The 25,907-nt window shown below is 23.5% G+C and overlaps 1 protein-coding gene and 2 long non-coding RNA genes across 7 annotated transcripts; 2 read left to right on the top strand and 1 right to left on the bottom strand.

Moving 5' to 3' along the window:
• Nucleotides 1–873: 873 nt before the first annotated feature.
• Nucleotides 874–3,417, top strand: LOC135120807 (uncharacterized). 4 transcript variants are annotated; one of them, XR_010278752.1, is made up of 5 exons: nucleotides 874–954; nucleotides 1,243–1,379; nucleotides 1,566–1,923; nucleotides 2,013–2,160; nucleotides 2,233–3,417. It is a non-coding gene; the product is annotated as an uncharacterized LOC135120807 (long non-coding RNA). The 4 variants fall into 4 exon arrangements; XR_010278750.1 differs by having other exon boundaries at nucleotides 1,566–1,949; nucleotides 2,013–2,077; XR_010278749.1 differs by having other exon boundaries at nucleotides 1,566–1,949.
• Nucleotides 3,418–3,726: 309 nt separating this feature from the next.
• Nucleotides 3,727–4,571, top strand: LOC135120808 (uncharacterized). Of its 2 annotated transcripts, XR_010278754.1 has the most exons (5): nucleotides 3,727–3,863; nucleotides 3,932–4,065; nucleotides 4,143–4,215; nucleotides 4,285–4,431; nucleotides 4,485–4,560. It is a non-coding gene; the product is annotated as an uncharacterized LOC135120808 (long non-coding RNA). The 2 variants fall into 2 exon arrangements; XR_010278753.1 differs by having other exon boundaries at nucleotides 4,285–4,571.
• Nucleotides 4,572–16,441: 11,870 nt separating this feature from the next.
• Nucleotides 16,442–25,819, bottom strand: LOC135120814 (chromosome-associated kinesin KIF4-like). The gene is made up of 16 exons (XM_064045133.1): nucleotides 25,762–25,819; nucleotides 25,569–25,622; nucleotides 25,456–25,507; nucleotides 25,203–25,365; nucleotides 24,989–25,154; nucleotides 24,820–24,927; nucleotides 24,645–24,761; nucleotides 23,731–23,832; nucleotides 23,443–23,571; nucleotides 23,130–23,249; nucleotides 20,258–20,294; nucleotides 20,017–20,102; nucleotides 19,774–19,861; nucleotides 19,565–19,660; nucleotides 18,804–18,876; nucleotides 16,442–16,568 (listed from the first exon to the last, which is right to left on the bottom strand). The coding sequence occupies exons 2-16, from the start codon at nucleotides 25,578–25,580 to the stop codon at nucleotides 16,442–16,444; spliced, it is 1,476 nt and encodes a 491-aa protein (XP_063901203.1). The 5' UTR covers nucleotides 25,581–25,622; nucleotides 25,762–25,819.
• Between the last annotated feature and the right edge of the window lie 88 nt (nucleotides 25,820–25,907).

The raw sequence follows: 25,907 nt of genomic DNA, 5'->3' as shown, positions 1-25,907 counted from the left end.
GTATGTTTCAGTGATCATTACTATCATGGTAGACCTTATTATCAAAATCTACAAGTGAAATGACTATTAGAATTATGTGTGTGTAACCTTGCGCGAAAAAATAATATGAAGTTACAAAGACATTTTTGTGGTCTGCAAAATTAAATGTATAATTGGACGTTTGTGCAAAAGGTAAAGCTGTATCCACTAAAGATATCTTGAATAATACGAGCGATAATAGGATTTTCTTTAATAATTTACCTACAATAATTTAAAAAAAATTGAGTATAGTTGAAGCATTACACTACTCCATGCGCCTAATATATGTTCTATATGACCAACCGTTTTAGTTTAACTTTGAATACTTTCTCCCATTTAATAACTTTTTATTGAAAATCATTCTACTGATTTTTTTATGCATTAATTTTAATAAAGCACTTTGAGTTTATATTTTTTTACAAATAAGAGGGTTAATTCAAAAAAAATTGATAAACTGTGTGCTGTAATTTATGGTAACTGTTCCATATGTTGGAATTATTCCGATAAACCTCGTGCTGTCATCATAGTATGTTACACGTTTAAATTAAGCAAATAAAATTTAGTTGCGACTAAAACAGAACTATGAAACTTTTAAGACTGAGCTATCTACGGTTAGTGGGTATAATGGTTTAACAGTTTATCTCTTTAGAAACCGTTATGTACACTTACTATATCAATCGAGGAATAACAGCAAAAGTAATCAAGAACTGAAAACAAAATGTAAACTCTTCATCCTTGTTGTTAGAAGCCTACAGTTTATATATATAATAATTAATGCTTTAATCAGATTCGCTATATCACTCCCCTCCTATAAAGTTTACTGTTAAACTACCGGGTTTCTACCAATAACGCCATTGGGTTTTAAAGCCTTGATGGATCCATTATTAAGACCTAATTTTGCTAGTGCATATTTATTACTATTAGAATTAATAGCAGGTTTTTTTTTATTCTTTACTACAAGACGCCGTTTTATTTTTGTCCTTGACTGTTCTACTTGGATTCTAAGTTGTTCTGTATTTTTTCCTATGGATTATTTTTTACCCAGTATTGTTTCTTCTCATATTTCAATCTTCTTATTATTTGCTTTATTCGTTATTATAAGTTCCGTTTCTGAATTTTTTATTACTCTAAATTCGGTTAGTTTTTCGTTTTTTATCTTAGATAATGTCATAACCTTAGTTCTGGTTATAAAAAGAGGCTAATTTAATCACATATTTAAAAAAGGCTTAATATCAACTCCGGCTTCTATTTGGTCTTTTCAGCAAAACTTGGACATATTTAATAGTTCTTTAAATAGTTTAAGACTGGCTTTTGGCTGCTAATCAATTGAACTACCACCTGCCTCTCCATTAGTAAGACAGGTAAAAGATTGTATAACACAACGTAGGAGAGGGGTTTTGCTTTCAGTACGTAGCCCGATTTACAAATTTATGACTATAGTCCGGGTAATTTATTATAATTTATTATACTTTAGAACCTAGTATTCATCTTATAATTGCCTATCGAGAATCTTTTACTATTTAAAAATTATTCAAATACTATTATAGGTCAAAAATGGTGGTTTGGGACGATGATTAATTAAGCGTAACCTTATAAAGACATCGATGAACGAACAAGGCCGGTCTCGTATGCTATTCTCGTCGGGCTTTGGCGTTTTTTTTCAGCGAAAAACCATTGTCTTTATAAATATGCATGGGGGACATGGGGTAGTGTGAATTAAGGACTTAAAACTGTTGCTGGCAAGAAAGATGAACTAAGTTGTTGATGAACTAAACTTAAAATTAAAGAAGTTTTCTTGGGGCAGGTTTGTTGGTTGTACTTTACTTATTTGGAGAACAACATATCTGGAAAACGGGTTATGACCTAATGCTTCTTACACGAATTAACATGTCTCATTCTAAACAGGTCAAATACCAAATGTATATTTTAGGGTATTTAAACCTTTAAACTCTTTAAAATTAATTGTAAACAAATTTGTATATATATATATACAGAGAGAGAGATGTACAGATGTGATTAAAGCAAAAAAAGGACTAAAAAGATGTTAACACGACTGCCGGTTTATTATTCGTGAACTCTCATTATATACTAACAAGTAATCAATGAAATAATCAATAATAATCATAAAATTGCCTAAAAATGGTTATTTTGAGTTAAAATTTATGACCTGGGATCTTTTTTTCAACAGTATAATGTTAATTAACAATATAATAGATAAGGCGTGAGTGCCCTTTTGGGAACCAGGCGGAGGGCTACAGTACCTAGCGAGTTTCACGAGACATCTATCCAATGCATAGCAAGTAACTTGTCTCAACACTTTAAAGGTTACCGTAAAGAGCACTGAAAAACTGCGAAAATGGTTCTGATATCTAAAATGATATCGTGAACTTTTATTAAAACTAGAAGTAACACCTTTGAAGTTCAAGTTTTCTCGAAAATCCATAATGGGAGTGGGGTGTTCCTTTATATAGAAGTCAAGAACAAAAAAAGTCCCGTTATCAACGGAAGCTGAATGCTGGTAAGGTACAGTTCTTAAGTTCCCGCCCAGGTGATGTTAAAAACGATAATCAAGAGTATATATTATTTTTTAATTATTATCTCCTTGCTTTCCAACACACTAATTATAAATTAACTTTTCTTAATCCCCATGAAAATACTGTGAATTTTTGTCCATTAAATGTGCATAAAAAACAGATCTCACTTCACTCACTTCACTCTCTTCCTCAAATCTCCTCCCCTTAGAGTCCTATTTGAGTTTTGCAAAGTGTATGTAATGTGAGGGTGACTTGCTCGAGAGTTTTGCAAATCATAAGCAAGTGAGCACGCTTTTATTGTTGTATAGTACTTACTCGCTCTTAGTTTCCTCGGAAGTTAAAAATTGTAAATTAAATCACCATAGTTTTCTTTAGCCTTTTAAATTTCCTATAATACATATTTATTTTTTTAAAATATACGGGTTCTCGAGACTATCAGCCGTGAACAACTAAAGAGGAAACAGTCGCCGGAGGGGTCAGGTCTGAACTCTAAAGGGGATGGTTTAGTTCAATAAGGCTATACCCACGAACTACAGCGGTATGGGTTAACACAACAACAGTCTACACAACACCTAAGGCACAATTTAAAATACAAGATACAAAAACACAATATACGGAAAACACAAAAACATAATTAGAAAAAAAAAAATAAACCGAGATTACAAAAATCATATTGTATAATATATTAAGTATAAAGTACACAACCAGAAAACACATATACATAAAAACAAAAATACGAAAACAAACAAGCACAAAACACTAACCCTTTAAATTTTCACAAAAATTGATCCGTGATCTAATTAATCCAATCAGAAACCTGTGAAACAGCCAACACAAATAAAATTGGAATCTACCTTATTAAATTGGATACAAACTAAACCAAGTAAAATTTTATCTGGTTCAATTAAATTTACTATACATTATGGAAGAATATTTCGACCTTTTGTAAAGGTAAAATTACAGACCGAAACTGGTCAATAAAAGCTTTCTTTATTTAATATACTTCCCTATATACATTTTTTAATCTAATTTTGATGTGTGAAATAAAAACCTAATAGAAAGTAATTTACACGACACAGCATGACGATTACGTATATAAAACTGGAATGTAATACTGACACTTTGAGCTAATGCAAATTAAAGATTTTTCTCGTATATAAATTTCAGTTCTTGGAACTGGCCAATTCTGTTTCGAAGTACAAAGTCAGTTTACAACTGGAACCATAAAAAGTTCTTGGTATCCAGTGGAATCCCCTTAGTACATCTGACCTATCTGCTAGTCAATTGGCTAAGTGGACTTTTTTCTATCTTGTTCTTATACATATATCTTCTTTATATATTCTACTTACAATAAAATATAATTTTTATTGCTCTACAAGCATATATTTTAACACTATAGACTGGACACCTAAGTTCAGAAGTCACACACCTCGATTAAGCATTCCACGCCGTTTTCTATAATGACATCATGCAGTTTTTACGTAATAAACTTGCGTAGCGTATCCCATTTACGGTTATGTTCCTCCCTTTAACTTCACCATTGATCATAGAATTCCAGAAGATTGTGTTATAACTTTTTTTGTTATTAAGGGCCTGCTTTCTCTGGTGGTGGCTCATCCCAACGACTCCGCAACATTCATTCTCTTTTCCACTAAGGATCATTGTAAAGAACCTTGGTATCGTATCCCGTAACAATGGACTTATTTACTTCTTTCTCATTATCGTGGCAAAGCTCCAACAGCAATTCACTCTTTGTTTTTGAAGTGGGGTGAGAAGTTTAAGCGCCCATCTTGCGCTTATCTTTGTCATATTTGAAGAACTCGAATAAATCGTGGTTTAAAAAATTGGTAGATCCTGCAATTTCCTTGGTCTTCAAAAGGTGAGCACCTAATACCACTTCAACAAATTATATATTTTCCGGAGAGACCATAGCTGCTGAACGACCTTGAAGTGGATCATCTCATAAAGTTTTTGAAAAAATTTTGACTTTCTTTCACTGTATTAAATGACGGCGAAGAACCTCCCTAAACTTTATTTAAACAGTTTAATTTTTGTAGGTTAAATGACCTCTTTAGTAATAAATTTTATCACTGATATTACTTAAAGCCTAAATTACTCAGTAGATAATTACCTTAACGTTTTGAACAGATAAATGGATAAATTTTACCCCCAAGCTACTAAGACTACTAAGATATGAATGTATTCAATAGTATTAAGAAAAACCGCGCAATTTTTTTTAACTAGGGGAGGAAAGGGATTTGTGAATTATGTTACACAAATGGCAAACCTGCTAAGTGACCTTATAATTCCAGTAAATTACCTATAGAAGCCCGCATTTACAATCAGCTGAGCATAAAATAGCGAACAATTGTAATATAGGAAAACTGTCATAATAGAGACATCATACATCGCTATAATAAAAATAAAACTGATGACGGGCTTATACGTGTTATTTATTGCAATACTAAATGAAAACTTACTTTCAGACTAAAATTTTAAAGTCATATGTCATATTAGTATCATTAATAAGGTACTGTAAGCCTGGAGTACGTTCTTTAAGGTTGTGTGCTTAGATTATTAATTATGGTATCTCGTTAAGTCTTAGAAATTATACCTTCCAATAATAGTGCAGTAATAAACCGGGTGAGTAAAAACCCAATGGCGTTATTGGTAGAAACCCGGTAGTTTAACAGTAAACTTTATAGGAGGGGAGTGATATAGCGAATCTGATTAAAGCATTAATTATTATATATATAAACTGTAGGCTTCTAACAACAAGGATGAAGAGTTTACATTTTGTTTTCAGTTCTTGATTACTTTTGCTGTTATTCCTCGATTGATATAGTAAGTGTACATAACGGTTTCTAAAGAGATAAACTGTTAAACCATTATACCCACTAACCGTAGATAGCTCAGTCTTAAAAGTTTCATAGTTCTGTTTTAGTCGCAACTAAATTTTATTTGCTTAATTTAAACGTGTAACATACTATGATGACAGCACGAGGTTTATCGGAATAATTCCAACATATGGAACAGTTACCATAAATTACAGCACACAGTTTATCAATTTTTTTTGAATTAACCCTCTTATTTGTAAAAAAATATAAACTCAAAGTGCTTTATTAAAATTAATGCATAAAAAAATCAGTAGAATGATTTTCAATAAAAAGTTATTAAATGGGAGAAAGTATTCAAAGTTAAACTAAAACGGTTGGTCATATAGAACATATATTAGGCGCATGGAGTAGTGTAATGCTTCAACTATACTCAATTTTTTTTAAATTATTGTAGGTAAATTATTAAAGAAAATCCTATTATCGCTCGTATTATTCAAGATATCTTTAGTGGATACAGCTTTACCTTTTGCACAAACGTCCAATTATACATTTAATTTTGCAGACCACAAAAATGTCTTTGTAACTTCATATTATTTTTTCGCGCAAGGTTACACACACATAATTCTAATAGTCATTTCACTTGTAGATTTTGATAATAAGGTCTACCATGATAGTAATGATCACTGAAACATACCTTGCTTGCACGAACTTAAGCTTTCGACATTACTGTTAAAGGTATAACAGTTTGACCTGACCGACTGACGGTATGCAGACTCCATAACCAACTGCGTCTACTAAGAGGAACAAGGGACAAGAGGCCAGCGATAGAAAAGCAAAAGCTTACAACTTCATAGTAAAATTAGAATTTTGTATACACGCACATGGTAATAATCTCCTTGTTTATTACCTTCAATAAAAACGCGCTAATGCCCGATTGTATTAATAAGCAAAATAAACAAAGATGCAAATATGTAACTGCGTGATTCATTTTAATAATCACTATTGATAGCTTTTCCTAGCTTTATTTTAAAACTCAATTTCTTTATTTTTAATATATTAAAAACATGACTGGAGTTTCATTTTTTATTATAAAATTTCCATTGCTTTGGGCATTTTAAAACATAATTAGTGACCACAAATACGAAAACAATTCGTAATTTACCTGATTAAAAATTAGAATTAAAAACTTATTTGAATTCAGTTTTCAGTTTAACGTTAATTACCTTTTTTTTTTTTATTTAAATTATAAGTTATCAATTTTACTAATTATATTGGAAAGCAAGTCATAGTATTTTTATAATACCAAGTTTCTGAAGAGAAATACCAACCAAATTTTACATTAATCTTGAATAAAAAATACCTAAAAAGTTTTTACTACGTAACAAAATTTTCATCTTTTTATCTTTACAAGATGAAAAGCTTAAACTCTGCTAATAAATTTGACACTTTTTAATTAAAGCGTTTTATATTACATATTTTTTAAAAAAAAAAAATCTTAAATTCCTCTTTAGTAACGTATATATACTTTTTTTGTTATACTGTTAGCAAACAAAACTCTTTCAAGTACCTGTTAAAACTGGAGATCAATTATACGTTAAAAGAACGAGTTAAAAGTGACAACTTTCGGTTAAAAAATTATTCTTTATTGTTGTACTTTTTAGAGAAAATATTTTAAATGTTGTTTTATCCGTCTACCTTCTAATTTTGGAAAATTATCACTGGAATGTATATTTTTGTTAAGTTAGGAATTATAAACATTCCAAGGGCCTTTAGGAGCGTCGGTTGTATTCATATTTAAGGGACCTTCCACTATGTTTAACTTAATACTATAGCTTATACTTTAAGTTTTTTTAATATTAAGGTTACAATGGAAGATCCACAATCAAGAACTAAAACTAAAATTTCCCTCACTTTCAAGTGTAAAAGACTTCCAGTTCTAGAACCCAGTCAAAGTAAAAACCCACAAGTTTTTGTTGAAATAAAGAATGGTCCTCAAGAGAAATTTCAGTTGGTGGGAAAAACTGAAATATCTATGTAACTTATTTCTTTTTCTATAACTTCCATACTTCTATACCTTCTATACCTTATAGTTTAATTTTGTAGTAAATATACTTTAGTTATATTGCCCCTTTTATAATTTTTAAATACTTATTTGAAGGGCCTCCTTAAGCCATGAGTTTGTAAAAGCAGTGGAAATTCCTTTTTACTTTGAATGTAACCAAATTCTTAAATGCTCTGTATTTTATGTGGAAGAGATAAGAGAAGTTTTCGTTGGTTCCGTTACTTGCACTGTAGGAGAATTGTACAGGTAAACTTCAATGTACCACTAGATTTATTTCAATTTTTATTTTACTTACTTTTAGATCATCCAACTCTCTTCTAAAAAAAACTCTTAGGTACTTTTCTACGCCTTTAGTTCTACAACTTTATCTAGTTTTGTTGTTATAAAAAAATTGCTTCTATAATATATGTCTTATTGAAGCTTAATCAAATGATAATGTTTTTTGACAATTTTTTATACCTATTTTGCTTAAAGTTTTGATCTGTTTTTTAATTTGAAGTAAATTAAATTTTGAATAAGTCTTGTACAATATTGAGCGCTTCACATTTTAGGGTTTCTTATTGTTGAACAACTATGTAGATTAGAAAGTTTACTTTGCAAGTGGTTTACTCTATACTAAATTATTCTATTGTATAAGTAACTTAAATTTAAAATAACCTAACAATTTTTATTGCTGAATGAATTAGAATGTTGAAAATAAAGTTTTTTAGCCAATCTTAAAGCAGCGAGGATTAATTTTAAATGAGAATATAAATTGGAATTGACCAATTAAAATATTAGTGTTATTTTTTTCAGTCTCTTTTTTCAAAGAGCAACATTTACATAAGTTATGTTTTTAATATGTAAACCATTCTTTTTTTTGTCTCATGCTACGTATAAGTTAAGTGTATAAACAAATTTTGTTAGTTGCAAGGGTGACTAACGGAAAACTATACTGATATTTAGAAACAACTTTCAGTTAATTTTTTAAAATTTAAGCGGGAGAAGCTACAGGTTTATTATAATAATAACTCTTTTAGTAACGAGGTTGGGGCGGCGTTATACGCGAAAATAGAAATAAGAGCTGAGGAAATATTTGATTGTGACAACAACAATCTCGTTATTAATTGTTCAGCGGTAATAACTTGTTACTTTCTGAGTAACAATTCTTATTATTGGTCTACTTGGTTTTTAGAGCAAACTTGACAAAAAAGACATCTTTGGAAAATCGGATGGGTATCTTTGCTTTTACAAAAAAAACAAAGATGAATCGTGGACTCTTGTGCATAAAGTATTCGTTTATAAATAGTGTTTCCTTTAAGAATTAAAACTAACTACTCTTTCAAGACCGAAGTTATAATGAATAATCTAAACCCGGTTTGGCAAGAGCAGATCATCCCGGTTCGCACTTTATGTAACGGTGATTTAGCGAGGTTATCAATTCTGTAAATGCCAAAGTCAATTTTAATATAATATTATGAAATATTAGAAAAATAAAGGTAACTTGTTATGATTGGGATTTAGGTGGAAGCGATGACCTTATTGGATCGTTTGAGGTTTTCTTTTGTTTCAATAAATTTGTTATTCAGATTGTTATCTTTTTTGAAAAATGTAGACCTGTGTATCAGACTTGCTCAGTGGGCCTCATACTTTTGAACTTATAAATCAGAAAAAACTTAAAAAGAGCCAGTATAAAAATTCAGGCACATTAAACCTGACCGCTAAGCTAGTAAAAGGATACTCGTAATTTCAATAATTTTAATTATATATTACTCATTTGAAAATTTCTGGGATTTTTATAAAGGAAGAAATAATTTACACTTGTATTTATACGTAAATTCTCAGTTATTTGGATTACATTCGAGGGGGCATGGAGGTCAGCTTGAGCGTCGCGGTGGATTTTTCTTCCCTTGATGGGTACTTCATACTTTATTATCGGAATGCCAGTTTTTTTCTATAAAAATTATTAGAAAAAGTGGAGGTCCGCATGGATTACACTCTTCAAGTTCTAATCGTCGTATGGATCCCTACCAAGTTTGCTCATGATTTTAAACATAATACTATATTTAACAGTGATAATTAAAAAATGTTAAATTTTTGAAAAAAAAAATTTTTTTAATATTAAATTTGGTTCAATTTTTGTTTCTTGTTTTTAAGGCACTTTGTTTCTGTCTGGATCAATATCTTTTCTGTGTCAAGTTAAATATAATTTTTTTTTAAATATAATTCTATATTAAAACGGCAGTGGGGTACAGATGGAGGCCGTTTGGATTAAAAATAAAAGCAGAGTAGTTCTTAATTTTTAAAGTAACAAATTTAATTGCTTCATAGACCGCTCTGCTTTCCATTTCCCGTGTTCTTTCAGATTGGGATTCCGATAGCCTGTACCAAGTAATTTATAACTACGTGTCACTGAGGCATACAAGCAACTTGACTGCTGGAACTTCTTTTATTCAGGCGTACGGATTTGGGGCTAAACTCCCGGATGGCAGCATATCCCATTGTTTTGCAATGACAGGAGATCCAAATAACTCAACGGTACTTTAAATAAATTTTTATCACTTACCTGTTTAAATTTTTTTGTGATTTTTTTGTAAAAACTTTTTGTTATAATATTTTGGTTGTGCTTAAATATTTTATTTCAGGTGCACGGGGTGGACGGACTCATGCAAGCCTACATTAATACTGTTGGACATGTCACACCTTGTGGACCGGTTCCCCTTTCTATTGCTTGCTATTTGGCCAATGACTAATAATCTTTCTTACCAGGCCAAGTTAGCTCAGGTGGGCGAATAGAAAAAATAAATTGCATTTTTTTATGTTAATATATCATTTTTTGTGTTGGTGGTTTTATGAGGGCAAATGGTTAAATGCCATTAATTAAAGGGAGGAATGGCTGCAATAGCGCTATTATTTTTATAGCGAATAAAAGTTCTGTTAATAGTCCAAAGCACTTGTGTTGCGGACTAGTCTTTAAGTCGTTTTTGTTGCGTAAATAATGCAATAATGAACTTACATAGCTCGATTTATCTCGTGATACTTTTTTTTGGGTCAAGGTCATCCGGACCGTGGCGACCCATGCATGCCAGTTCCCGCCAGGTTCCAAGTATACTGTCCTACTTATACTAACGGAAGGGAACATAGCAGGTAAGACTTTTTAAGTATCGCTTCCTTTTAGCGCTCTTGTTATATTATAATTATTAACAACTTTGCGGGTAGACATGGAAGAAACTACTGACGAGGTAGTCAAGGCGTCTGGCTATCCCCTTTCGGTACTGCATTTTAGACTCTTTTTTCCCACTATATTTATTGCATTAATGCCTCATATGCAGATAGTTATTGTTGGGTTGGGAAGTGCCCACAATGATAAATTGCGAGCTTTGGATGCCGACGTTGCTCCATTGGTTAGCAGGCGATACGGCAGCATGAAACGCGGTCGCGTATATATTATTATTATATAACTAAGGCAGCATTTTTCAAAGTTCTTAATTTTTACGGCAGACATCGTTCAGTTTGTTGACTTTACAGAAATCACCAAAAGGGGAGTGGATATATCGTCTGCCACTCTGGAAGAACTCCCGGAGCAGGTGGAGAACTCGTGCCTTTTTTTTGTGAATTTTAAAATTAATTTATAAATTGTTAAGATTATGAGTTACTGTAGACAGCAGCATGTAACTCCGGGGAACAAAAATTCTTCGCAAGCTCAGTAGATGTACCCTTCTGGCCACTTAATAAATTAGTCTTTTTTTCAAATTGATTGAAAGCCTGTTAAGTATTGAGGGTTTTAATAAAAAAATTACTGGTAGTTTATACTTTTTGTTGAATACATTTAAGTTTAAGCCTGTAAAAATGAAATTTAAAATTATTTTTCTTTATGCTTATAGTCTTAATCAACTCCATAAATTGTTACTACAATGCGAATTAATAAGTATGTATCGGTAGTTCGTGCGCTGCAGCACTGAACTGCGCATACGCTATACAATATTATCTACTTGATAAAAAAAAAGCATTGCCACCCGAGAAGAGAAGTATCTAAATTTCTCGGATAGAAACGCTTTACATTTCAAAAAATTATAAAACCATTTTTTCGTAATTAGAATTAAATTTTTTCATTCCTTCCATTTTTCTTGTTATAAAAAATTTACTTCGTTTTCATTCTAGGTTAGATATCAGCTTAATTTAGTGAACTAATACTTTTTAGAGGAAAGAGTTTAATGAACAAGTATTTTGTTAAATGCTTTTAAATTCTTATTCAATTTAATTAGTCTAAGGATAATATAACGATTAGCTTAGAAAAAAGCAATTTCTTTTAATATGCTCTAAATATTTCTTAACAAAGTTAAAATTATTAAAAATGGATTGGTACGTAATAAAAAAAAAAACTATAAACTGATAAAAAGATGACAGTCACGTATTGAGAGGGAAGTAATTAGCTTTTACTTACGTTTTGGTGTAATGTTCGTGTTCTTAAAAAAAAGAAAATAATTTACATGGTAAGCCTGCTGAACTTTATTATAAACTTTTAGTGAAACTTTTTAGTCTGGCCACAGTTTCGTAGTTTTAAAGATATTTTCATAATATAATTGCCAGCACTTTAAGACTCCTTTAAGCGTAGAACACAAAGTTTCAGTTTTCTAAAAATAAGAAAAAAAAATAATTATTATAGAATAGTAAGCAATAAAAATAAAAGATACCGAAAAAGTATAAATTATAATTTATAAAATTCGTTCTTTTAAGCTTCTAAATATAACCAAAGCTGTTGTCCTAACAATCTAAATTATATTTGTTATTCTATGCGAACGTATGATATCTTTTTCTATTAATATTTGTGGTAAAGTTTGGCTTTCTTCCAAAATATTAAGAGATGTAAAAGTAAAGCGCTCTATAAAAATTAATAAATCTAAAAATTACTAATATCCTTTTTTTTTTAAATTATAATATTTAATTTAAGTTTACTTTAAAAGCTTTTAAAAAAAAAGTTTGGGTATATTCGAATCCCTCCAAACAAATTATTTTTAATCTGCAAAGCTAATTCTTTTTTGAAGATCGAAAAGGTTTAGCAATTCATACAAACTTTCCATTAATTAAAAATGTTAAAAAATTAATTTTTGTGGGCAACTGAGCTTTTTCCTTTTTCGGTGTAAATATAAGCCTACAACTGTTTAGTTTTTTCACAAAGCTACAAAGTGAAGCACCCTCTTTAAAATTTAAGAAGTTTTACAACAAAAGCTTAATAAAATAAATTCCATAATATATATGTAGGCATCTTTTAAAACATATAGAGCACATTATTGCTAAATTTCTAGAGTTTTCTACAAAATTTTGTATACATTTTATCATACAAATTAAAAAAAAAAGTTGAACAAAATATTTCATTTAATTAAATTATAGTTTTATTTATAGAATAATAAAATTTATTTTGTAAACTTATTTATTGTAGATTTCAAATTATAAATTCCAGAAATCGTTAGCCGTATTATTTTTCGTTCTACGATGTCTAGAGGAGCGCCGCTTAATATTTACATGCGTCGGCCCGATTTCCACGAAATTCCTTTTTTTAAAAATATTTATAACTTTAAAATTATATATAAAAAAAAATCTACGTTAATTCAGATTCTTTGTTTTGTACAATGTGAGGTGAAGGCTCAGCCTGATAATAATAATAATAATAATAATAATAATAATAATAATAATAATAATATAAATTTACTTTAAAGAGACTAATTAATTATTTTTTTGCATTAAAAAAAAAACTTATAATAACTAATTTTATATTTTATATAAAAAGTTTTATATCATAAAAATTATACAATATTATCATAATTCATTAGTTTTTAGTTATTATTATTTATAAATAAAAAATTTTTATAATAATAAATTTTAGTAGATTTATAAAATAAAAATAATAAAAAATATAGTTTTGGAGTTTCCTTATTATTAACGTTGCGGTTGTTTTGCTCCAAAATAAAGTTTGCTTGAATATTATTTCTTTCAAGTTGTTGGCGAAGTTGAAGTTCTTTTTTAATATGTATTCTTTCCAGTCTTTTAATTTCCTTATAATAATAATCAAAATAATAGGGATAATGAATAATAAAAAATATAATACAAAGAATAATGGTAAATATTTATATTAATAGCAAGAAAAAATAAAATAAAAATTATAATAAATAAACTTTAAAACAAAAGAAATAGTTAAAAATGAATAGTAATAATTAATAATAAATACAAACTATTATAAAAAGTAGATAATAAAAGTTATAAAGACGATAATAATAAATTGTAAACAATAACAAGAAATAATTTTCCAGCTGAAAAAATAAAGTATTTTTATTCACAAAAAATAGTGAATAATAAAATAATAAGGTGAAAATATTTATAACAAAAACTATAATAATAATAGTAATAATAGTAATAATTTTTTTTATAATAATATATTTAAACTACCATAAAAAATTATTAAAAAATTTAAAATAATAATTATTATTATTACTATTTTTAACAGCAAAAAATAAATTTTCTAAAATAAAAATAAAATTTAAATAATAATAAACTTTATTATCAAAAAAAATTTAATCACAAAAAGATATAAATATATAATCACGATAATAATTTCAAAAAAAAAATAATAATAAAGAACTAAATAATTTCATAATAATAATTATAATAAGTGATAAAAAACAATTACCTTCCAAAATTCCGAACAAACAAAATAAAAATAACTATTTTAGTCTATAAATTAAAAAAAAATGAAATTAAATATTTAAAAATATATATAGAAATTATATAAAATATTTAATAATAAAAGTAATAATCTAATAAAGAATAAAAAAAATAATAAATACAAATTATTTTAAAAATAAATTTATTTTTATAAAATAAAATCTAAAAAATTTAACTAAAAAATATAAAATTTAAGGATATAGTAATAATTTTTAAATATTAGGAAAAAAATAATGGAAATCATGAACTTGTATTAGTGAGAGTTGTGAACGCTCCAATTCGTCATTCTTGACTTCAAAATCTTTAGAAAGCTAAAAGTTTTTTCAAAAATAATAAATATAAGCCATAATAATAGTATTATTGAAGTGTATTTTATATAACATAATATAATAAAAACTTGGATTAAAAAATAAAATAAAAGCATAATAATTATAATATTTAATAAAGTAATTATAGATATTTAAGATAGATAAAAGAATAACAATGATATTTATTAAAGTAATATAACTTAAAATAAAATAATAAAAGTTTTATTTTATAAATAATAAATATAAATGCATAATAATATTTATTAAAGTAATAACTTTGAAAAAAAAAAATAATAAAAGTTTTTTAAAAAACATATATAAAAGCATAGAAATAATTTTTATTAAAGTAATTATGGATAAAAAGAATATAAAAGCATAAAAATATAATATTTAATAAATTACTTTTTAAATAGAAGAAGTAAAATAAAAGCATAATAATATTTAATAAATTGCATATTAATAAAAAAAAATTATATAAAAGCATAAGAATTATAATTTTGATAAAAATATATATGAATAAAAACAATAATATAACAATAAATAAAAGTTTTTTTTATTAATGTATATAAACGCATAATAATAATATTGATAATAATAGTAATAATAACATAAAGTAAAAACTTTTTCTGAGTTAGATAATTTTTCTTTTAACAGTAAAACCGTTTCCTCTGCATTTTTTAAAGCTGATTTTAGTGAAAAAACTTTTTCGTTTTCAATATTCTATAGGAAAAAAACAAAAACTTATCACTTTTTATTTATAGTACTTTAATAATCATTAAAACCTTAATATATTTATATTTAAGGAATATAATAAATATTTAAGAGTTATTACTGATTTTTAAGTTTAATAACAAAAAATAAAACTTTTAGAAGTATATTTTTTTTTTTAAAAATTTCATTAAAACTTAAAACAAAAAACTATTTTTTAAAGAGTTAAAAAAATTGAGTTTTTTAATATAAAAATAAAAATCTTTAAAAACTTTTTAAATATTATTTTATATTTATGCTTTTCAACAAGTTCTTCGTAGAAAACTTTAAATAATATTAATGAGATTATAGAATAAAAGTGTATTAATAAAAATATAATCAGAAATTTAATATTCAAATTAATTCTCCAGTGTTAGGAAAAATAATTAATAACCAATAAGATACTAACTGTTGTATGTATTGTTAATTCTTTATAGTAAAACTATGTAAATTCACTACAAAATTTAATAAGTTTTGGCTCAAAATTAAAAACAAAAACGCCCAAAAAAATTTTGTTAATAAATCTTCGTTTCTGTTGGGGCTCAAAGAATTTTAAAAATAACGAAATTGTTCCTCAACAAAAAACTAGACTAAAAAAATTAATTGCCAATTTTTTTTTAGCATTCTCATAGGCCGAAAAATTAATATTTTCCCCAACAAAATTAATATAAATTATTAATAAAACCAAACTTTATTAGTAAAATATTAAGCAAAAATAAATAAGCAGCTCCCAAAACCTCATAGGTACAAAAAATTTATTTCGCGATTTTAAAAATTTTGAACTTCACTAAAAAAAATTAAATATAATCTTCCCTCGCAAAAAAGTATAAATACAAAAGATATTATTATGAATTTTCCACGATTTTCATGTTCTTCAGCACTTCGAAAAAATGAATACTTTAAATCCTCCCAACAAAAATATTAGCATAAAAATAATTTAACAAATAGACGAGATATGAGTATTTTTAATTCCTCAACGAATGTTATTGTAATAGGAAAAAACTTTATAGAGATTGGCGTTCGGCACTTAAAAAAAATTTATAAATTTCCGAACAAATCTTCTAAAAGCGAATCAATAAAGAAATAAACTTTTACAAAATTCTTAGCGATTACAGAATCTTACAAAATTCATAAAAAAAAATCAAAAAATCTAAGGAAAAACACTAATACAAATCTCGTGTAAACCGGATAATAAAGTAGACAACAGATACTGATTGGCAGAGTACAAGTTTTCCACTAACAAAAAAAGAGAAAAATGACCACTAATTTTATAGAGTGAGCAAGTTCTCTTTTGAGTTCGTCAACAATTTTTTTCTCTGCGTCTAGAGATAAGCGAAGAAAAGGAACTTCTTCAAGAAAAACTCTTCATTAGAAATATAATAAGAAAAGTTAATAAAAGGTTATAGAAAATAAAAAACAAATAAAGTACAAAGTTATAATATATTAATAAACAAAAACCGAAAGTTTCATAAAAATCTAAAAAAAAAAGTAAAAAACTAAATTGTTTTATATTAATAATAAAATATAAAAATAAATAAAATTAGAAATTTTCAATAAAAGTAAAAAATACATCAAAAATAAGTATGAAGATATAAAAAAGTAATTGAACTGAAAAGAAAATATTTTATAATAAATAGAAAAAGTAATAAAAATAGTAATAATAGTATAATAATATAAAATATTGTTTGTAAAAAATTGATAATAAGCTAAAAAAATATATTTTAAAATAATTATTATAAAAAATATAAATAATAATTAACAAATTATTATAAATTTTTTTTTACTGTATATATAACGGTATTTTTATCTAAATTGAATAAAAAAAAATATATAATTAAAGAAGATAAAGTGAATATAATAAAAAGTATTATGAATAACTTGAATTATTATATATTGCGTAATATATTAATAATAAGAGTTTATATTAAATATAACAAAAATTATATATAGTTATAATTATTTTTTAAACTCTTTTTTTTAATATTAAAAAATAAAACAGAAGTAATTAAGAAGATAAAGTGAGTCATACAAGAGTGTTATTATTAAATAGAAATAACAAATACGGAATAATTATAAATAAAAGAGAAAATATTAAATATAATAAAATATATAAAAAAGTAGAACACGTTTTTTATTATTACTATTATTATTTTAAAAACTAACTTTTTTATATTTTAATAAAAAAAAGTAATAATAAAGAAGATAAAGTGCATTAATAATATAGGATAATAGCAATAAAATCTTTAAATATTCAAAAAAAATTATATAACATAAAGTGGAACGTTGTAATTATTAGTATATTATTATTTTTGATACTATTTTTATTGGTATTCTATAAATAAAAAAATAACAATAAAGAAATAATTTTTTTGGTAATATATGAAACACTGAATAATAATAATAAAAGTAAATATAACATTATAAAAATTATATATTATTATTTTAGATAATTATTTATTATTAAAAATTTGTACTAATTCATAATATTTTTATTTATAATTATTTATTACTACTATTAGTTGTAAAAATATTTTTTCATTAACATTAATAACTTTTATGAATATTAATATATAAACTTATTTATCTATTTTATTTTTATTTTATTATTAATCTTAAATGTAAAATTATTATTATTTAAAAAATATTTAATTCAATATATTATTTTATAAATAATATCATGTTAATAGTTGTTATTTGTTATTAAACTTTTTCATTGTATAATTTATTTTATCGTAAAGTAATACGTAAAAACTATTGAAAAAAACTATAATAAAAAAAAATTATCAAAAAGTTCTTAGCAAAAGTAAATAAATATAAATGTAAATATATAATAAATAAATATTTATTAATTTATAAGTAATAATTTTTGAAATGCTTTGAATAAGAAAAAAATAAAATTACTATAAAAAAAATAAGAATAAATAAAATATTAAACACAATAAAGTAAAAAAAATATATTATTTTTTTAAAAAAAAAGTTGTTGAATGGAAGAAAGAAAAAAGTTAATTTATAATTATAATAATAAATAAAAAAAATATTCTAATTTTAAAAGCAATAAGAAAAAATTAAAAATAATAATTAGAAAAATGTTATTTATTATAAATGCAACAAGAATACAAAAATAATAAGTAAAAAATAAAAATATATTACTATTATTCATTTCGATAGTAATCATAATATATAAATAAAAATAATAATATTAAGTAAAAAAAAAATATTTATTTCTTATTATTTTTGAAAGCAGTAAGTTAATAATAAATAAATATAAATAAAATTTACACTAATAATATATTAATATTATTATATATAATAAAAGCAAAGAAAAAGAGTGATAATTATATAATAAATATTTATAGTAATATTGCTATTTAATTATAATTAAAATAGCAATAATAAATAAAAAGAAAAATAAAATATTACTATTTGAAATAATAATAATAAAAAATTAAAAATATTATTATTATAATTATTATTCCAGTTGAAATAATAATAATAAAGTAATAATTAATAGTAAAAAGATTATAATAAAATATACAAGATCAGTTGGTTTCACTAAAGTTATAACAATAAAAATTTAAAAAGTTAAAAAGTTTAATACATTTTCAAAATGGCGGATGCTTCTTTTATAGTTAATGATTGAAGCACTTCTTGAATCGAATCAGAAATATTTGCTAATAGTAATAATGATAAACATAAAAATTTCTTTTTCACCGAAATAAAAAACTTTAAATATGTAAAAAAAAGTAGTGAAGAAAGTAAATAATAATAATAACTTTTAATAAGCTTGTAAATGTATATATAAATTTTTATTAGATAGAAATATAGTAGTTATTAATAATTATTATTAGCATAACTTTTAATATTACTTATATAAAAATTGTTGTTTTTTATAGTAAAATATGAACTTTTATATTATATAAAAAAAAGTAAGAAACTATTTATGATATTGTAGTAAACTTATAAGAAATATAACTTTCAATATCACTTATATATAAAAAAAAAGTTGTTGTTTTCATATAAATTATGAACTTTTATTATACAAAAAAGTGAGGAAAAAATAAATATTTAACAGTCATTATTGTTGTAAACTTAGAAAAAATATAACATTTAATATTATTTATATATAAAAATTGATGTATTTCATTATAAAATAACAACATTCATTATATAAATAAAAGTGAATAACATAATATATTATTTTCCAATAATAAAAATTATATATACATTTAATAATTACTTTAAATATTACTTATTTTTAAAATTGTTGCTTTTCATTATAAAATATGAACTTTTATTGTAATGAGTAAAATGTATATTTATTTATTATTGTTATTATTATAATGTTTAAAAAAATAATACTCGTATTCAATATTTCATTGCAGTTTTCTAAAGCATGCAGTTGGATATTTATATATTCAACTTCAGCGTTTAGATATTCGCGTTCTTCTTCATTAACTTATTAACATAATAAAGAATAATAAAGTATTAATAAAAAGGCTAAAATAATAAGATATAATAAAAAGTGAAAGTACAGTAGTAATAATAATCACAATAGTAATAATAATAACTCTCTGAAGAAAGATCGCGTTCCAGCTGAGACTTTTTTTCTGCCAAAATAGAAAGATCAGCCAATTGCTGTTTCTGGATTACTAAAGCCTGAATAAATATATTATAAATATAATAATACTAATAAATAACAATAACAATAATTATAAAAGTAATAAGAAAAAATTAATTTGATATATAAATAAAAAAATAAACCGAATAATAATAAATAATAAAAAAATAATGAAGGATAATAATTATGAAACCTCAATTTGGTTCGTTAAATAAGTTTGGAGTTCGTCTATTGGCCGGTCAAAAGTCTCTCTTTTTATATTGTCTTCCGTTCCAGTCGCTTTTATAGTTTATTATAATTATTTTATAAAAATTTATATTAATATATAAACGTTAAACAAAAATATAAAAAGTATTATTTATAGAAATCTTATTTATATTAACGTAAACATTAAAAAAAAAATTAAATTATACAATATAATATATAAAACAAACCGTAAAGTTTCCTTCTTTTATGTATTAAGTTTGCTTCCTGAAAAGTTTATAATATAAGTAAATAAAAAAAAATAAAAATAAAATAATACATATAAAAATAATAATACTAATTAAAAAATTATAAAAAATCAATAATAGCAAATAATTAATTAATCATGCAGATAGTAATAAATAATAATACAGTTTAAATAAATATTAATAAATAAATAAAAAATAATACAAAGCAAAAAAAATAATAAAAAGAATAATAGAAATAATATTTTTTAAAAATAAATAAATAAAACATAACACAAAGTGAAGAAATTATAATAAAGTAAATAATATAATAGTATTTTTCATAAATAATAATTAAATAAAAAATAATACAAATTAAATAATAAAAGTAAAAAATAAAAAATGTTTGTATATAAAAAAAAAATTAAAATTAATAAAGTTAATAAAAAAAGTATAAAATTAATTTTATTAGAAAAAAATTATTATAATAATAATTAAATGTAAATAAATACAAAATAATATTTATTTTATGTATATTTATATATAATATATTATTAAAAATAAAGTAAATATTTATAATAAAATAATAAAATAATAAAACTGGAAAATAGAATATTGAAAATAATGTTCGATAATTATAACTTTTCATAACAATTAAAAATATTAATAAAAAATAAACTAAAAAGTGGAAGAAAGTAAAAAAATATATAATTAATAGCATTAAAAAAAATTAGAATACACAAATATATAAAACATATATAATAATTATAAGGTAAATAATAATAATAAATTTTTTCTGGTATATAAATAATAATAAAAGTTATAATATTTCAAAGTAAATGAATTATAATATATTCTTAAAAATAATATACAAAATAATAAAATAATAAAACTATAAATATAGGAAATAAAATATATAAAAGTTTATAAAAAAAGAAATTATAATAGGAAATCATTTCTTTATAAATAATTTATTAAAATTAAAATTACGAAGTGAATTATTGAGTATTTCAAAGTAATATATTAATGAAGTTTATAAATATATAATAGAAGTATATATAAGTTTATAAGAAATAATAGAATTTTTTTAATTAAAGGATAATAATAAAATATCAAAATAATATGAAGTAAATATATTACTAAGTATTCTATAAACACAAAAGACAATAAAAGTTTATTAATTTAAAAAATTCAATATATTATAAATATAAAATCGTATATAATAATAATATTTTTATATGTATTAAAAAATAATTAAAACAATAATACGAAGTAAATAAATTTTATTAAGTAGATTATAATAAAATAACAATTACTGTACTACATAAATAAAAAAGTAAAATAAAAATATTATAATAATAAGTAAAGTTGGATGTATGCAACATAAAATATCTTTAAAAATAAATATATATAAAAGATAATTGTAAGCCAAAAGAAAAGAAAAATAAATTAATATGCAGAAAATAAATAATTTAATAGATATTTGTTTTAATATTAATAATAATAGAGAAATTATGGAAACTCTTTATAGTAATAAAGGAAATAAATAGTATAATTATAAAAAGTTATAAAGTAAAAGAATTTTATTCAAATAAATAATACTTACAAAAAAAAATAAATAAGAACTTTTCATAGTAATAAAAATATAATATTAATAATAATAAAAATAAAAGTTATAAAGTAAATTTTTTATAATAAACAAGTATTTAAAAACGTTAATCAATAGTAACTAATAAACTAATTAATATCTAATATATAATAATAAGGTTAACTAATAATATAAAATGTTATTTCTATTGAAGAAGCTCATAATAAAAAGTAAAACTTAAAAATAATAATAAAAAGTAAATATATTCACTTATAAAAATAATAAAGTTAACTGTATTAAAGTAAATAAAAAAAAATTAAAATATTGAGAGTAAAATGCTATAATAAATTTCTTTTTAATTATAAATATTTTAATATTAAATTAAAGAAAATAAAATAAAATAATAAAAAGTAAAAAAAATATAATAAAATTATTAATTATATAAATGTTAATGATACTAAAAAGTTCATTATCAAAAGTAAAATTAGTATTATAAAAAAATATTTAATTAGATCAGAGATATTAATAACGAATAAAATATAAGAAAATAAAATAATAAGAGTAAAAAAATTTATAATGCATAAAATAAACTTATTTTTTATAAAAAATGTTAATGATAGTTAAAAGTTCATAATAAATATAATTTATTAATAAAATTTTTAACTATATTAAAAAATAATAATAATAAGTAAATAAATATATATAATTTGTGATGATAGTTAAAAGTTTATAATTAAAAGTAAAAATATATATAAAAAATAAAATAATATATATTAATATACACAAATATTAAGATTTATTATAAATAATAAAAATAATAAATACAAATATTTAACAAATAAAATAATGTAAATAATGTAAAATAAATAAAAATAAATAATTCGAGAAGTTTAAAGAAAAATACAGAAAATTTTATGAATTTATGATCAAGAAAAATCAAAAATTTTAATGATATTCAAAAATTGATAATAAAAAGTAAATAAAAGGAAATAATATCAAAATAATATAAAAAAAATAATAAATAAATAAATTTATATGAGATAGAAAATTATTATACTTGATAAAAATAAAAAAAATTATTAAAACAAAAAAAATAACATATTTAACAAAAGAATAATAAACAATAATAAATAAATGATATAATATAATATATATAAAAAAGAAGAAAAAAATAAATAATGAGAATAGTACGTTACGAAAAATAAGTAAATGCGTAATGATAATAGTAATAATATTAATCATAATAATAAAAATAATAATAATGATGATAAAAGTAATAGTTATGATAACCTTCAACTTTCTTTTTAAAACTTCCGTCTGAAGTTTATTCTGGACTTCCAAAGTCGCTATACGTGCTTTGTCCTTCCCTCTTTCCTTTTCAAGTTTCGCAATAGTTCTTTTTTGCAGTTCCTTTAATAATAGTAATATATAATCATTAAAAATTTAAAAAAGTATTTAAAATATAATAAAATATATTAAAACTTTTTTCTAAGAAAGATAAAAGATAAAAAAAGTTTTAATAAAAAGTATTTAATATAATAAACTTATAATAAACACGTTTGCACAGTTTTAATGGTAATAATAATAGTAATAATAATGAAACTTTTTGAGTGTTGTTTCGATTCGAATCTTCCTTCATTTGCTTTAAAAGTCGAATCTTTTGGCGCTTCATTTCACGAACTTCTTGTAAAAGTTCAGCTATTTTTTTTTCTTTACTTTGATTATCTTTAAGCTAAAGAATAATAATAATAATAATATTTAATAATAATAACACAAAAGTTTATTTAAAAAAAAACTAATGAAAAAAGGCGCTGATGTACAAAAATATAATGAAAAAAAACTACAAATAAACAAGCGAATAAAAATAATATTAATAAAAAATAAGAATAACCCGTTGAGTTAATTGGTTCGTTTTCCGTTGAAGTCGCGTGATTTCCTGTTTACTTTCTGATATATTTTTTTCATATTCAAGAACTTTTGTGTTTAGTAATGCCTTCAATTATAATAATAATGAATATCATTACATTATATTTAAAAATTAAGCAGGAATAATGAAAAATATTTTTCAAGGATATAATAATAAATAACAAAACATTTTATAATAAAATAATAATAATAAAGTGACCCCCTCAAACGAGCAAATCAGAAAATTTATAATTTTATGAATAAATTTTTTTAATGATTTTTTTTTACTAATTAAAAATAATTTAAATGATCCACCAAAACTAAAAAGTTAACCGAGTGAGTGGGAAAAATTTTGTGCAAGGTCAAATATGTTTCTTTTTTTGTAGGAGTTAACTCTGATAATATACGTGCTCATACCAGGTGGTAGACTACCATGTGTTATTATATCACGTGCGTTACCCTTCCTGGGCCAATATATCAATCGCTCCTCCTCTTTTTCTCACTATGCTGCTTACAGTATTTTTCTTGTATATTGTTATAAATAATTTGGGTGGTCCAGAAAAACCATAATAAATTTGATTTGTTGGGAGAGGAAGGAGAGGTGTGCGTGTTACCAAAAATTTTCTTAAAAGTTTCGCTAAAATAATAATGTAACATACACAATTTATAAAAATGTTAGGCCGTAAATATTATAATAAATTTATAATTATTTTTATTTTTCATTGTTTTTTGTTAAATAAAAACGTTAAAATTTATGCATAATTTTTTAGGGTATTTCATAGCAACTTTTTAAGTTTAATAATTTTGTGTTCATTATGAATGTATTCAAATAAATACAACTTTTATGATGATAACAATGAGAATACATTTTATAAAGCACAATAATAAAAATAATTATACGTTTTCCTTATTTTTTAGGGACTGGATATTTTTTAATAACAAATCACGTTGCTTTTCAGTTTCCTTAATTATTAGCTCCATCGACTGAATTTTATTAACGTAAACGTTTCGATGTTCCTTTAAGAATAATAATAATAATAGTAATAATAACAACAACAATAATAATAATGATAACTTCTATTTCTTGTGATTGTAATTCGGATTGTATATTCAATATTAATCCTTCTTTTGAAGAAATTTCAAAATCAATATGCTCAACCATTTCAAGTAAACTCGGAGTTGCCTTCAAAGTAAATAATAATAGTAATAAAAATAATATTTTTTATTAATAATAAATAATATACTTTTGGTTCTTCATTAAAATTATTTTCCAAATTCGCTTCCCTCACTGGCGAATCAGAATGCATTGCCAGCTCGTTATAATGAGAATGGGACATTAGTGGTTTTTTAGAGGTGTGCTCTTTAGTTATTTGCAGTAAATTGATTATCCCTTGACGAATTGGCTCCCGACTGGAGGAATACTATAACGGCAAGCCAATGAAATATATATAAACGCACCAATCCTTGAAGTCTTCTGTGTCGATAATATTCTGAAATGAATTGGAAGCTGATATAAAGGAACTTATAATATTGCTAAACTCTCGGTTTTGCGCTCGCACGCGGTTGTTTTCAGTAATGAACTTTTCTATATTCCCACCATGCACTCCTCCTAGTGAGCTCGCTGTCATAAAAAAATTATGATAATAAATATAACAGTAAAATAATGATAAATGAAAATAGTTATAATAAAAAACATGGTTTAATCATTGACCAATCACAGATTGCTCCTTAGCTTTAGCCAATTCCGAACGAAGATTCATTATCTTTAATAGAAAAATAAGACAATCATCTCAGAATAGAAAATAACACAGCTCGGCCATCAACCTCCTGCTTCATTTTAGTGAGAATATCAGCGTTGCTATCATAATTAATAACTGCCTAAAAATAATAACAAATAATTTAAAAAAACTAGAAGCAACTTTTGAGTTTCAAAAAAAAAACAGCAAAAGTATTTTTAATAAAATATTGTACAAAAAAATTTAATAAAATAAGCAAAAAACACACTAATAGTTGATACTTTATTTTTAATATTGCGAGCGCGCACGGCATAATTTAGAGTATTTTTAGTTTCTGCTTCGCTAGACTCTGCAGCAGAAATGCATGCAATCATCAACGTGCGACTATTAAATTATAATAATAATATATACTTTTGTGGGTTATAAT

The sequence above is a fragment of the Zophobas morio genome, unplaced genomic scaffold, assembly GCF_036711695.1.
Source record: "Zophobas morio isolate AGI-343-1 ecotype UQ-CSIRO unplaced genomic scaffold, CSIRO_AGI_Zmor_V1 ptg000422l, whole genome shotgun sequence".
Taxonomy (NCBI): Eukaryota; Metazoa; Arthropoda; class Insecta; order Coleoptera; family Tenebrionidae; genus Zophobas; species Zophobas morio.
This window is presented reverse-complemented; position numbering and strand designations above follow the sequence as displayed.

Bases quoted from the DNA above. Each gene is read 5' to 3' on its own strand.
- LOC135120814 (XM_064045133.1), bottom strand. The intron at 25,155-25,202 runs GTGCGTTTATAT...GTATTCCTCCAG, and splicing joins ACAGAAGACTTCAAGGATTG to TCGGGAGCCAATTCGTCAAG. The intron at 19,661-19,773 runs GTTATTATTATT...TATGTTAATAAG, and splicing joins ACGCGATCTTTCTTCAGAGA to TTAATGAAGAAGAACGCGAA.